General features: G+C 32.2%; 1 protein-coding gene across 1 annotated transcript in view; it reads left to right on the forward strand.

Moving 5' to 3' along the window:
* Positions 1–11885, forward strand: part of LOC111620845 (PAX-interacting protein 1-like) — a 47148-nt gene extending 35263 nt beyond the window's left edge. The window contains exons 8-21 of the mRNA XM_023362843.1: positions 1670–1761; positions 5234–5329; positions 6023–6157; positions 6298–6419; positions 6514–6698; positions 6771–6814; positions 8711–8752; positions 8823–8872; positions 10031–10139; positions 10246–10414; positions 11072–11172; positions 11255–11386; positions 11460–11535; positions 11614–11885. Coding sequence (XP_023218611.1) covers positions 1670–1761; positions 5234–5329; positions 6023–6157; positions 6298–6419; positions 6514–6698; positions 6771–6814; positions 8711–8752; positions 8823–8872; positions 10031–10139; positions 10246–10414; positions 11072–11172; positions 11255–11386; positions 11460–11535; positions 11614–11690 — 1430 coding nt within the window. The 3' untranslated portion in view covers positions 11691–11885. The remainder of the gene's footprint in view (positions 1–1669; positions 1762–5233; positions 5330–6022; positions 6158–6297; positions 6420–6513; positions 6699–6770; positions 6815–8710; positions 8753–8822; positions 8873–10030; positions 10140–10245; positions 10415–11071; positions 11173–11254; positions 11387–11459; positions 11536–11613) is intronic.
* Positions 11886–13853: the final 1968 nt, after the last annotated feature.

Below are 13853 nucleotides of genomic sequence, written 5' to 3' on the forward strand. Positions count from 1 at the left end.
CAAAATATGCCACTGCTGAAATGGCAATAAGTGGCATTCATTCTTATTTTTCAGATATGGGTAAAGAGAATTTAAGTATATTATCATGTGGCCATTGATGTAATCTGTTTTGTAATGAGTGGAAGAATATATAGGGTCATCTGTTGCTTTGGTAAAACAGTTTCTTAGCAACAGAAGGAATGAATCTATACAACAAATAATTGAAATGTTTAGAACACCTGATTAATTTTTGTTGATATCTCTTGATTATTATTGTTTTATTCATATCAATATTTCAAATTCTCACAATATTTTCTTCATAATCATTTGACTTCTCTGTGATTTGAATTTAATTTAGCACTGTTTTGTAATAAAGCATTTAATTTTTTTCATATGCTATCTTTAGTACTAGAGAGAAACATTTAAATAAATCTCATCTCATTAAATCAATATATTTTGATACTTTTAAAAAATTCTTGCATCAAAAGAAGTCACTTTTTTGCAGAATAATGGCAATTAATAGAACTTAGGGATAAATTTTTAACTAGCAATTGAATTGTGATTTATTACTACTGTACAGAGTGGTCCAAAAGTAATTAACCACTATCTTATTCAAAACTTTATTACTTAATAAATTTGCTATTATAAGTAAATACACATAATGTTGACTTTGTGACATATAAATTGATGTATAAACTTAACGATAATGTAATCTTTTACAGCAGCCAACTATCAGTTTTAGTGATGGACCTATTCGAAATATGCAAGAAGGCAACTAGGCAAATCTCTTGTAAAAAGACTCATCTATGATAATAATTTAATGTTTTGCGTAACTATTTGAGTACCATTAAATATATTAAGAATTCAACTTGCTCTGCTGACATTTCTGAAAAATTTCTAAATTGTTATATATCTTCTATGTATATAAGATAGAAAATACACAAAATAATGAACAAGCTCCAGATTTATCATGATATATTCATTGCCTTGCCCAAAACTTTCTCTGATGAGAAAAAATTTTGTGTTTCAAAACTGTTCATAACAATACAATTCTTATAACAAACAAGTTATTCACACTATGTTGTTTGCCCATTTTATCATTATCTGAATCAATAGACACTCACTAAACAAGTAGAGACAACTTTAAGAGTTTTGTCGGAATCTGGTTGTCGGCAGAAATAACCAGAGTAAAATCACTCTAGCAGCCACCATTACCCGAGGGAGACGTCCTCGGAGTTACTATCACTGTCAGCTCTCGGATAGACATGTAGCGTAAAGCTTCATCAGTTAAAATTGATCATTTTAATATTATTTAACTGATAAGACCTCAAATAAAGAAGGAAAAAGTGCTTTTTTCACACAAAAAGATCGTAAAATGATATGCTTATACATTACATTGTTAGAATAAGCATTACAAATTTTATAAAAGAAAGTCACCTGTGTATTCAGAATGCATAAAACATGGTTAACTGACTTCTGAGTCACCTGTACGACCTCGTCGTAATCGTCTGTATTTATCTTAAATCTGCTTTCATTTGGACAATCATAATAATTTTAGTGATAATTAGAATTGTATAACTTTCGAGTTGGAAATTTAACGATTGACAGTAATCTCTCGTTTAAAAAAATGTGATTATAAAAACATACTCAGTTTATAAATGGTTCTTTTAAATTGATGTTTCCATTACAGTTCCTCCAGATATTTGTTTATTGGGATGCGTCTTTTGTATTTTGGACTACGATCGACATGTCGAAGGAAGCAAAATTGCCATATGGAAAAAGGTAATTATAATTATTTTATAAATAATGAAATTACATATAAATTGAAAGAATAACATAGTGTTGTTTTGTATGGTTTTTTTTGTCATTTACGAAATGTCTAAAGTGTTACAATAATGACTTTTAAAGTACAAAATCTAGTCTAGCTAAGGCAACAAATGGAGCCATTCAGTGTACAATATTTGATGACAATATAGATTCGATAAAAGAATGTAATAAAAAGAAGATTGGAAATCACGGGAACAATGTGCTGTATATTGAAATTAAATGAGGAAAATTAATTTGCATATTACAGTAGAAGTTCATTAATCCGGCATTGTGGGACTGGGTGGGGTCAGATTATTGGATACTTATTTATTTTTGGAAAATTCAATAAATCGTATGCTATCTGAATATTGCAGTTATTGCTATACAGTTTGTACTATTGCAAACTGCTAAATGCATCTGATTTGTTTACGTGTGATCTTTAATTAGTCTAAAGATGATACATTGTATGACTATATTGTGTTGTTAATGAGCATGTTATTGCATAAAATCTACATTTATAATGAGCAATTGAATAATAAAACTTGATGATGAGTATTGCCAAGTGCCTGAAGATAAATACGATAATTATTTGTGTTTGAATTACTACTAATAACTACAAGCACGGTTTCAAAAGTACCAGAGCAATTATTTATTGTGATATTGTCACAATGCCTTATTAATTATATTTTTAGATTATTTAATTTAAAATATATGCTATCCATCTCAAATTAGTAGTGTCTTGCCCCTGTACATCATACTTTAACAATAGAGTTGTGCCAGTCGTTTACCCTTTCAGGGAAAAATTTTTGAATTGAAATAACGTAACTTCAGGTTTGCATCAGAAGTTCATAAATAGTTAATTGGAACCTCTTGCCAAGCGTTTCATATCTCGTCTTGAATAATTTATTGAACATCATTCTCAATATTAAGGAAAGAAAGACAGGCAGACAGATGACAGTGGGAATTTATAGGCCTACAAGTTTTTCAAATTGCAGCCTAATAATTCATATGCATGTAATAATTATTTTCCAAACATGCTGTATACATATGGTTAAAAAAAATGAAACATGCTCCAAGTGAGAAACCCGTTTTTAGATGCTCTGTTCTTGCATTGGCCTGTGGGAAAGAAAATACATCAATCATACATGTAACTTTATGCAAGATACTTGTAGTAGTTGGTTTTAGTGAAGCAATATTTATTTAACACAATACAATTTAGACCAGTTGTGAGCAGTCTGGGGCCACGTGGCCTGCGATATTCTAATTTGCATTCCCCAGAAATTTGGCAGCATAATTTTATTTTTCCTTGTATTGTTATGCGACTCTAATTAATTTTTGATATTTGTGACAAAGAACATTCAAATTAAATTATTGAAAAGAATAAACTGTTTTTTACTGGTTTGAATATTACTAGCTTGTGTTATTTTCGTATATAGCGCACCGGAAGTTATGAAATATGTCGGCACTCGGCAAACTTAAATACTTCCACTCTGTAAGAAAAAATGCATGTAGCCAACCAGAAGCTTATGAAGTTCAGTTGTGGCCATTTCCAGGAAAGGTTGCTCATCACTGATTTAGAATATGTATAATTTAACAAATTACAATATAGGTATTGTGAGAGTAGCCAAGGGTATAAGTAAATTACCTATATCACTTACTGGCGCACGATCGTGTGATCGGCTCTCTAAACTTTTTATAGGAGGGCGGTAATATTTAGGAAAAGGGGATTCAAGACTGTGAAGTCTTTATCCCAAATTGTCAGGGTCCCGACACCAGTTAATCAATCTTATTATACGTGGATTAACATGCGTATGCGATCTGACTCGGTCACGCAAACAAGAGACATCCCAATTAAAAACGATATAATAAATTTAATAAAACAAGGAAATAAACTCATACAACCATATAAATGAACGAGAGATAGAACTACTACAACTAATATACAAATCAGGAGATAATTAAACTTATATTATACCCTATTCGCGATCGAGAGAGAGAGCTCACAAATCATTATAAAACATACGACCTGTTTAGTTGTCGTTCGTCTTCATCTCTGTATGTAACTTTGGAGATAAAGTTCATTTACTTCTTCGTATGGGAGATCACTATGTGCACAAATATAAAGGTATCACTTCTATGTGCAGACTCTAGACTTATTCTGTATGTGACTCGTCTAACGACGTTGGTCATCAGGAGGGAAACGTATGTGGAGTTTGGACGCTTTCGGATCTGTCGCTGAACTCCCAGAATTCTGTCAAGTTCCCTGTATATCTTCGGAATACTGACCAATCATCAGCCAGTAACTCTTTCATGAGAACGGATGAAAGGGGAATGAATGAGGGGTAACCATTTCCCATCTGAGCAGGATTTTAACCAGATAAGGGAAAGTCAGAGGATGTACTCTTCTGTGAAAGGAAGTAACATCTGTTATCTGCCTTTTCCCATGTTAAAACAGTATTTTTCTCACCAAAAATGAAGTAATATTTGGTGACATTATTTTAACATTATTAATAAAATATTAATTTAGACCCAGGGGCCTTTCGGGTCTCACAGTATTTAAAGTTTTCTTAAGTTTTTTGAGATGATGTTTATGGCTGGTAGTGTTATAGGATTGAGGTACTTTATCTAGAAGTTGGATCACCCTGTCGATTCTATTTGCCGACTTTTCCAAATGATGGCTAGAGAATTACTCCTAAGTGACGGAAGTGTGATTCCTACAAATGGCATTGTTGTGGAAGGAAGCTCTTTATATAGATGCCAATAACGAGGATGAAATTCTTGTCAAAACCTGTAAACATTAGATAATGCATTTAAGTCCAATCCTAAAAAGCATTTTCATGAACTTGTTCAATGATAGTGGCATAAGCATGGATTAGCACAGGAAAGCACTGACAAAAACAAGGTGTTATAACAAAATGAGTAATTTTTCTCAATCTCGTAATTGACCCGACATGTAGCAACATGCACCATCGTACCCCATTTCCACCTCATTTTTCTCCCGGTGTCTTTAGTGCATCACACGTCAGAACAAATTTTGATTTGCAGAATATTAGCATATCAGAGTATTATCGGACAGTTGTCGGATTAATGAACTTTCACTGTAAAAACACTTGTGTTTACATTTTATTTTCTTTGTACATATTTTATCAAGAATACATACAGGTTTAAAATTAATTTAATGTAGATATTTAGTTATAATTAATTGCCAGATGTTGCAGAAAATAGCTAAGATGTTGTCAACAATGTATGGCAATTAGTCTTTGATAGGATTTCTTTTAATCTTTTGCATTTGATATGTATAATTTACTGAAGATGAATCAATATAAATTTGATAAACTTGCAAACTCCTAGCATATTTTTCTTGCCATTGTTTAGTACTTTATTAATTAAGATTTATATAAAAACACTATAGAAATTATATGACTTTAATATTTACAATGTATTCCAGGTAATAGAACAGCATGGCGGTGAAGTAGAAGCCAGTTATAATGCTAAATGTACGCATATTTTGTGTGAAAATCAAAGGAATTCTATAGTTCAGCAGGTGCGTAAAATTTAAATTCTAATTACAGAACTTAACAGATAAATTTAGACTACAACTAATAGAACCGGATAATAACAATGAACTTACTTACACTGCACACCGAAAGTCAGCATAGAATAAATTAGTTTGTATTATGCTGGATTTTGGATTTGCAGTGTAAGTTTGCTGATAAATTTAGATTCTTTGATTCTGTTGAATGTAGTTTTTAGTAAAAATAATTATAATAAGCTTGTATCTTTTTCTTTCATTTATACATTTTGACAAGTATAAACTTTCGACTTTACACACCTTTATTGAGAATTTGTATAACCTAAAAGTGTCTTTAGAAGAGTCAAAAACATTTCTTCTTTCTTTCTGCCATATTTTTCTCTGTACTGTTTTGAATTTAATTCTTCCTCTGTATATATTTTGCTCTTCAATCACTCATCTCATCTATCAAGATATTATTACAAAATGAGTAATTTTTCTCGCTTTCGTAATTGACCCGACATGTAGCAACGTGCACAATCATACCCCATTTCCGCCTCATTTTCCTCCCGGTGTCTTTATTGCATCACAAGATCCACTTTCTGTTGCTTCCCGTTGCACATTGAAAATATTTGCTATATGAAATTTTATACTTTATCTCGTATCTAATCACTACTATTCACAGTAATTTGAATAAATATGTGTATATCTTTTTTTCTTATTTAGGCAATGAGAGAAGGAAAAAGATGTGTTACTGCATTTTGGTTAAATGATGTTCTGATACAGAAGAAAATGTTGCCGCCGTGGTTGGCACTCCATTTTCCCTTTCCATTTTCCGAAGACAAACCGTGTAAAAATCAGGTAATAATGGAATTCTATTACAAAATACATTAAATATTTGTTTAACGACTGTTTTATTTGTTTGATGCAATAAAGTAGCAACTGATAATTTAACAATTTTTGTATAAACTTTTACAAAATCCTTTTTCTTAAATTTCTAGATTATTACAATTTCAAAATTTGAAGGTGAAGAACGAGTACGACTAAAGCAAATGATAATAGCGACCGGTGCCAAATATACTGGATACATGACGCAGCACAATACGCTTCTGATATGTAAAATGTGAGATGCTTTTCCGGCATATGAACAGAAACATCTTATTTTACGTCAGTACGGCAGTTCTTTAATAAAATATTTAACATTTTTGTTCATTTAGAATAAATGGCGTCAAGTGCGATAAGGCGAGAGATTGGAGAATTCCAGTGGTAAACGTTCAGTGGCTTCACGACGTCATGTTTGGTCACTGCGAGGCTCTGCGCCTGCCGATGGCTCACAAATACCAACAGTATGACGTCGAGAACCACTTTAAGGTCGACTATGCACTCGTTCCGCATCTGATGGGTAAGATTAAATTGAAACTGTTATTAAATTTTATTTCGAGCATTTGACATTTTATTTTGTAAACTTATTTAGCTGCTTGGAAAACTCCAGTCAAAATTACAGAAGAAACTTGGAAAGTAAGTAACGCTTTTAAAATATTTTGATTCATTTATTTGTTAATGTAGTGTTTTAACTGTTTTTTATTAGTGGCACCTCCAACTTGGTAAAAATTTTTTTGGTTTTTGGTGACATTCTTACTTCTTCATATACTTTAATATGAGTTATAAATACAGGTGCAGTTAATTTAAATTGTATACAGTATTTTCAATAAAATGAAAAAGATTTACAATTTAAACATTACAATTTGTAAATATTAATTGTAATTACATAAGAATCTATACTACTATATAAAGAGACAACGTATTTTTCGTTTGTGACCACTAACCGTGAAAACTACTGAACCAATCGTTACCAAATTTTAACTGTAGCATCTTTATGACCCCCGGAATGTTTACCACTAATCAAACATGCAGATTTTTTGTTAAACATTCATATAAATTAAAAGATATCATCTAGGGTTAAGTCTTTTATGTCCAACAGATGGCGCTACGAGTATGACGGCCTAAGTTTCCTTTTCTGTGAGGATGAACTAAAGCAGATCTTCTATCTATCTATATAAATAAAAATGTAATGTTCGTTTGTTCCTACCAATTCCTTTGAAATTTTCACACAATTCAAATACGCACGTGTTTTTATATAATATACATGTCGAAATTCCCCCCACTGGGGGGAGATGAACAGGATTAAGACTAACCGTAAAGAACTCTGCTTCTATTTCTACTATTTTAGATGCGGTTTTTTGCGTTTTAATAGGGTACGTCAACAGAATATACACTAAAAAGGGATTTTTCAATATTCCCCCGTGAGGAAGCGGGACAGGATTAAGGCTTACCTTGAAAAACTTGGCTTCTATTATACTATTTTAGATGCAGGTTTTTGCGATTTTGATTGCGTTTTAATAGGGTACGCCAAGAGAATGTACACTGAGAAGAAATTTTTCGAAAAATTCCCCCACACGGGGGAAGTGTTATACATTTATAATAGATACATTTTGAGCCACAACAACGCGTGGCGGGGTCTGCTAGTATACAATAACTTTTAATAATGCATGTAAAAATCATTATAGTGCCTCTTATAACTACATTTTTCTTCACCCGACATGTCATTGCAGCAGTCCGGTGTGCTGCAACCAGTTGAAAATCACCATGTTAAATTTAATGATTAGAATTAAATTACAGAGTATTGAGTTCAGTCCAGATTGATCTTTCCTTCTAGAATAATCTAAATTTATTTAATTATTTCTAATTATTAAAATTCAATACAAGATGATGGCGTAACCATCTACCTTTAGGACAAATTTTGTAATATCTGTATAATTAATTAGCCAAGTTCTAACCAATTAGTTACTCCAACTCTATCATTTGATAATGCCAATATAAATGGATACAAAAATTTATTTACACTCTGAGTGCTATTTGTGTGCTCTTGAACACACAATATGTTCCCATTTCATTTTAAATAGCAAATAAGTTAGTCAAAATTTCAGTTAAACTTGACAATTGTAGTATTGCCAATTATATAACAGTGTAACATATGCAATGTACTGACAACCAAGACTACACTTTTTCTTCCACTCAAGATCAAGATCTGGTGAGTTTCTCTTAATGTCAAATGTCAAAAAATTGGTATATGTCACATAGCTTACTTCTCAGACAATAATTAACATAATTACAGTAATTTAAATTGTTAGCGTCATTTTGGAACACCTTGTACATTATATATAGTATTTTTCCTTCAAAGTATAAGTTTTGAAAATACTTGTAATGCATAAATCAACCAACAATACTATACATTCAAACAATTTGGAAATTTCATTATTAAAGTTGTCAAATAAAATTAACAAATTAATCAAAAAATTGATAACCATTGAGAAAAACTTCTGTCGTTCTTTAATTTTTTACTCTTATTTCTAGAAATATTTACCCGGAGGACAGAATGCCCACATACTTGCCAAGGTCTGTATCTTTATTAATGCATTGTAAGCATTTTTGTGTAATTTTATAATAAGATTTTTAAACATTACAGAAAAGAAAAACAGAAGAAAAAGTCAACGGTCCATTACCAAAAAAATTTAGGTAAGTTTATAAATAAGTTATAAACTTGTTCTTTGTTGTATTTTATTTTTTATTCTAGACATTGACATTGTTAAGATTATGCTGTCATTTAACTGTCAACATTTGGAATTTTGATTTAAAAGTGTCAAAATGGGAAAGAATTAAGTTTCCACGATGAATGTGAGGTTTACTCAGTGGCATAACTTTCCCATTATGAGTAGTAATATATTACATTAAATTATTAAAAATAACACTTTAGATTTTTGGGTTGGTTGTTTTTGCATGTGTGAAACCTAACGACCGGGGTCCAATCAGGTTACACCTACATGTGGGCACGAAATTCGGGGTTGTCTTTTGTTTGGGTCAGTTGAACAAGCAGGACATGACCGGAATCCCGTCGGGACCATTATAACCAACCAACTTGTAGTTCTTTGTGAGAGATTAAACTGGAATTTCACAATTAGAGATCTTTACACCCTAAGATACTAACAGATTCATTATTAAATGAAAGTCTGGGGCTAAGATTAGTTTTTTATTTTGGGGCAAGGGTGACTGAATTAGTAACCCTGCTAGTTACAACACTAGTTATAGTTCAATTGAAGTAAATATTAAATGATGGTAATGGATGCACTTTGTAAACTCTTTCTGTCCTGAGGGCACTAAATTCATTTTTTTTTTTTTTTTGTCACAATGGGACAGTTAAGTGGTGAGGATAGCACCTGATTCAAATCAAACTAGTAATGAAGATTTAAGGGCATCCAAACGAAAATCCGAATTCCAACCTGACTGGTTGGAATTCGGATTTATGTGCTGGTGCTTTTATCGTCTTGGCCATCGGCTGTTCTATATACAGAAAGAAAATTGTGATTTAATGTATTTCACTACAAATGTATTCTAATATTTGTTGGCAAATCTTGAATTGTGTTAATTTAGCTAACAGAGTATTGTGTGAGTTCCCTCATAGAGAGGCAATTTGAACATATTCCACAAGCTGCCATTTTTCAATGTTTGATAATTAAATCATTTGACAAATGTATGACAAATACAGATTGCAGCTGAGACCATGCACAAACTGAAAAGATTGAATTATAAGCTATATTCTAATGTATTTCTTTTATCTATAACCTGTAAATTTCTGTTTTGAGTAATTTATTAAAATTTAACAACTAATTGCTTTAGGCCAGTATTAGAAGAAAATATTCCACTTACGACAAATCATCCGCCTCCAGACAGTGCCAAACCACACGTGATGTTCACTGGCGTCAAACAGATGGTTCAATTAGCTAAGGTAATTTTTAATTTCTGAACGTGTAATAAAATAATTACGATATACTTAATTAAATAGTAGTAATAGAATCAATTAAAAGCGGGAAATACTTTTTAAAAAATTTCAGGTGGTGTGGCAACTTGGTGGCACCGTCACTTCAGTACCAAAAGAGTGCACTCATCTCATTTCAAATCGTTTCGTTCGTACGGTAAAGTTCCTCTGTGCCATTAATGTTGTAAAATACGTCGTAACTAGTGAATGGTTAACTGAAAGTGCTAAACAGAATCGATTTGTTGGTGAGTCTTATTTGAAATTTATTATATTTAAATATCACATTACACAATTTGCTTAGATGACATAGTGTGTCTCTCATGGAGCAGCATAGGTTATACTTCATAAATAACAATTTCCTTCCTTTGTCTATGTTGAGTCTGCAATTCCATTTCACTCAAATAAGGATTAGGGTATATTTCTGGGGAATAAAAGACATTTTAAATCAGCATTGCTCTACAACTTTGTAATTCACATTTTTCCATAAGGTGCACTGTTTTCAAGATAGAGATGCTAACTTTTGAATTTTATCACTACGGGTGTTGCAAGTGGTCTCGTCTTGTAGTGTACATTCCCTTTACTACAACTAAACATCACCTTCACACCTTTAGATATCTGTGTTGTTCACTTATGTGAGTATATAAGACCTTTACTATGCACCCTGTATAAAATTTTTGTAAAATTTAATTCCAAAACATCTAAAACACTTAAAAGTTTCAAACAGCTCATTTGAAGATTAAATATTTCCCAATTCTTTAATGATACATTTTACATAATTCACTGTAAATGGATCTTGTTGGATCTTAAGTGTGATTTCTTTAATTAGAACGTAATTTAAAATCGATCATAATTATAAGAAAAACTTTCCCACAACTTACACGATGCCATTCTTTTCATAACAGACGAGCAACCATATATGTTACATGATGTGGAAGGGGAGAAAATGTTTGGTTTCTGTTTAAAGCAGACGCTCCTCAGACAAAATAGGACGCCAATTTTTAAGGCAAGTTTTTAAATCCGAAATTAGTATAAAATATTACTTTTCTATTTTCAATTTATCTTCTGTTTTATCCATTTTACAACAGGGTATTGTATTGTTTGTTACGCCCGGAGTTTATCCCTCTCCCAGCATCTTGAAAGAGATAGTCGAATGTGGAGGCGGAACGGTGGTTTTGAAACGTCGGCCGACATTCCGTCAGATAGCAGCTATGTCTCAGGTAGCATTCCGTGTGATGTCCGTCGTTTTATTTGCTCACTTTCTCGATAATTTATATTAATTTCTCATTATAGGCGGGAACGAAATTTGCCGTCATTACCTGCGACGGCGACTTGCATTTATGCAGAGATTATATTTTAAGAAAAATAGGTGAGTGACCCTTAGGTATCTTTTGAAAAATTTCCGAGGTTTAGATTTTAAATAGTCCTTTCTTAAACTGGTTTGTAGGTGTTCACAATGCGGAATTCATTCTCACAGGAGTCATGAGGCAAGAATTAGACTTCCAAGCTTTTCTATATTCATGATAAATTGTCTGGTGATATTGATCAAAGTGAAAAAAAAAATCTTTTAATATTCCATATTAACATTTAACTAAAGAATTCTCTACTATAGCTGTTATCGATTATCCTTTAATTGTTTTTGTTAAAAAAAAAAAAATATCATAAAACAGTGTGATTAGTGGAACATATTTTGTAAAACACTTTTTCTAGTCACTAGTTATNAATAAAACTTGATGATGAGTATTGCCAAGTGCCTGAAGATAAATACGATAATTATTTGTGTTTGAATTACTACTAATAACTACAAGCACGGTTTCAAAAGTACCAGAGCAATTATTTATTGTGATATTGTCACAATGCCTTATTAATTATATTTTTAGATTATTTAATTTAAAATATATGCTATCCATCTCAAATTAGTAGTGTCTTGCCCCTGTACATCATACTTTAACAATAGAGTTGTGCCAGTCGTTTACCCTTTCAGGGAAAAATTTTTGAATTGAAATAACGTAACTTCAGGTTTGCATCAGAAGTTCATAAATAGTTAATTGGAACCTCTTGCCAAGCGTTTCATATCTCGTCTTGAATAATTTATTGAACATCATTCTCAATATTAAGGAAAGAAAGACAGACAGACAGATGACAGTGGGAATTTATAGGCCTACAAGTTTTTCAAATTGCAGCCTAATAATTCATATGCATGTAATAATTATTTTCCAAACATGCTGTATACATATGGTTAAAAAAAATGAAACATGCTCCAAGTGAGAAACCCGTTTTTAGATGCTCTGTTCTTGCATTGGCCTGTGGGAAAGAAAATACATCAATCATACATGTAACTTTATGCAAGATACTTGTAGTAGTTGGTTTTAGTGAAGCAATATTTATTTAACACAATACAATTTAGACCAGTTGTGAGCAGTCTGGGGCCACGTGGCCTGCGATATTCTAATTTGCATTCCCCAGAAATTTGGCAGCATAATTTTATTTTTCCTTGTATTGTTATGCGACTCTAATTAATTTTTGATATTTGTGACAAAGAACATTCAAATTAAATTATTGAAAAGAATAAACTGTTTTTTACTGGTTTGAATATTACTAGCTTGTGTTATTTTCGTATATAGCGCACCGGAAGTTATGAAATATGTCGGCACTCGGCAAACTTAAATACTTCCACTCTGTAAGAAAAAATGCATGTAGCCAACCAGAAGCTTATGAAGTTCAGTTGTGGCCATTTCCAGGAAAGGTTGCTCATCACTGATTTAGAATATGTATAATTTAACAAATTACAATATAGGTATTGTGAGAGTAGCCAAGGGTATAAGTAAATTACCTATATCACTTACTGGCGCACGATCGTGTGATCGGCTCTCTAAACTTTTTATAGGAGGGCGGTAATATTTAGGAAAAGGGGATTCAAGACTGTGAAGTCTTTATCCCAAATTGTCAGGGTCCCGACACCAGTTAATCAATCTTATTATACGTGGATTAACATGCGTATGCGATCTGACTCGGTCACGCAAACAAGAGACATCCCAATTAAAAACGATATAATAAATTTAATAAAACAAGGAAATAAACTCATACAACCATATAAATGAACGAGAGATAGAACTACTACAACTAATATACAAATCAGGAGATAATTAAACTTATATTATACCCTATTCGCGATCGAGAGAGAGAGCTCACAAATCATTATAAAACATACGACCTGTTTAGTTGTCGTTCGTCTTCATCTCTGTATGTAACTTTGGAGATAAAGTTCATTTACTTCTTCGTATGGGAGATCACTATGTGCACAAATATAAAGGTATCACTTCTATGTGCAGACTCTAGACTTATTCTGTATGTGACTCGTCTAACGACGTTGGTCATCAGGAGGGAAACGTATGTGGAGTTTGGACGCTTTCGGATCTGTCGCTGAACTCCCAGAATTCTGTCAAGTTCCCTGTATATCTTCGGAATACTGACCAATCATCAGCCAGTAACTCTTTCATGAGAACGGATGAAAGGGGAATGAATGAGGGGTAACCATTTCCCATCTGAGCAGGATTTTAACCAGATAAGGGAAAGTCAGAGGATGTACTCTTCTGTGAAAGGAAGTAACATCTGTTATCTGCCTTTTCCCACGTTAAAACAGTATTTTTCTCACCAAAAATGAAGTAATATTTGGTGACAATATTT

Source organism: Centruroides sculpturatus, unplaced genomic scaffold, assembly GCF_000671375.1.
Source record: "Centruroides sculpturatus isolate CEXI.00-Female unplaced genomic scaffold, Cexi_2.0 scaffold89, whole genome shotgun sequence".
In the NCBI taxonomy this organism is placed as follows: Eukaryota; Metazoa; Arthropoda; class Arachnida; order Scorpiones; family Buthidae; genus Centruroides; species Centruroides sculpturatus.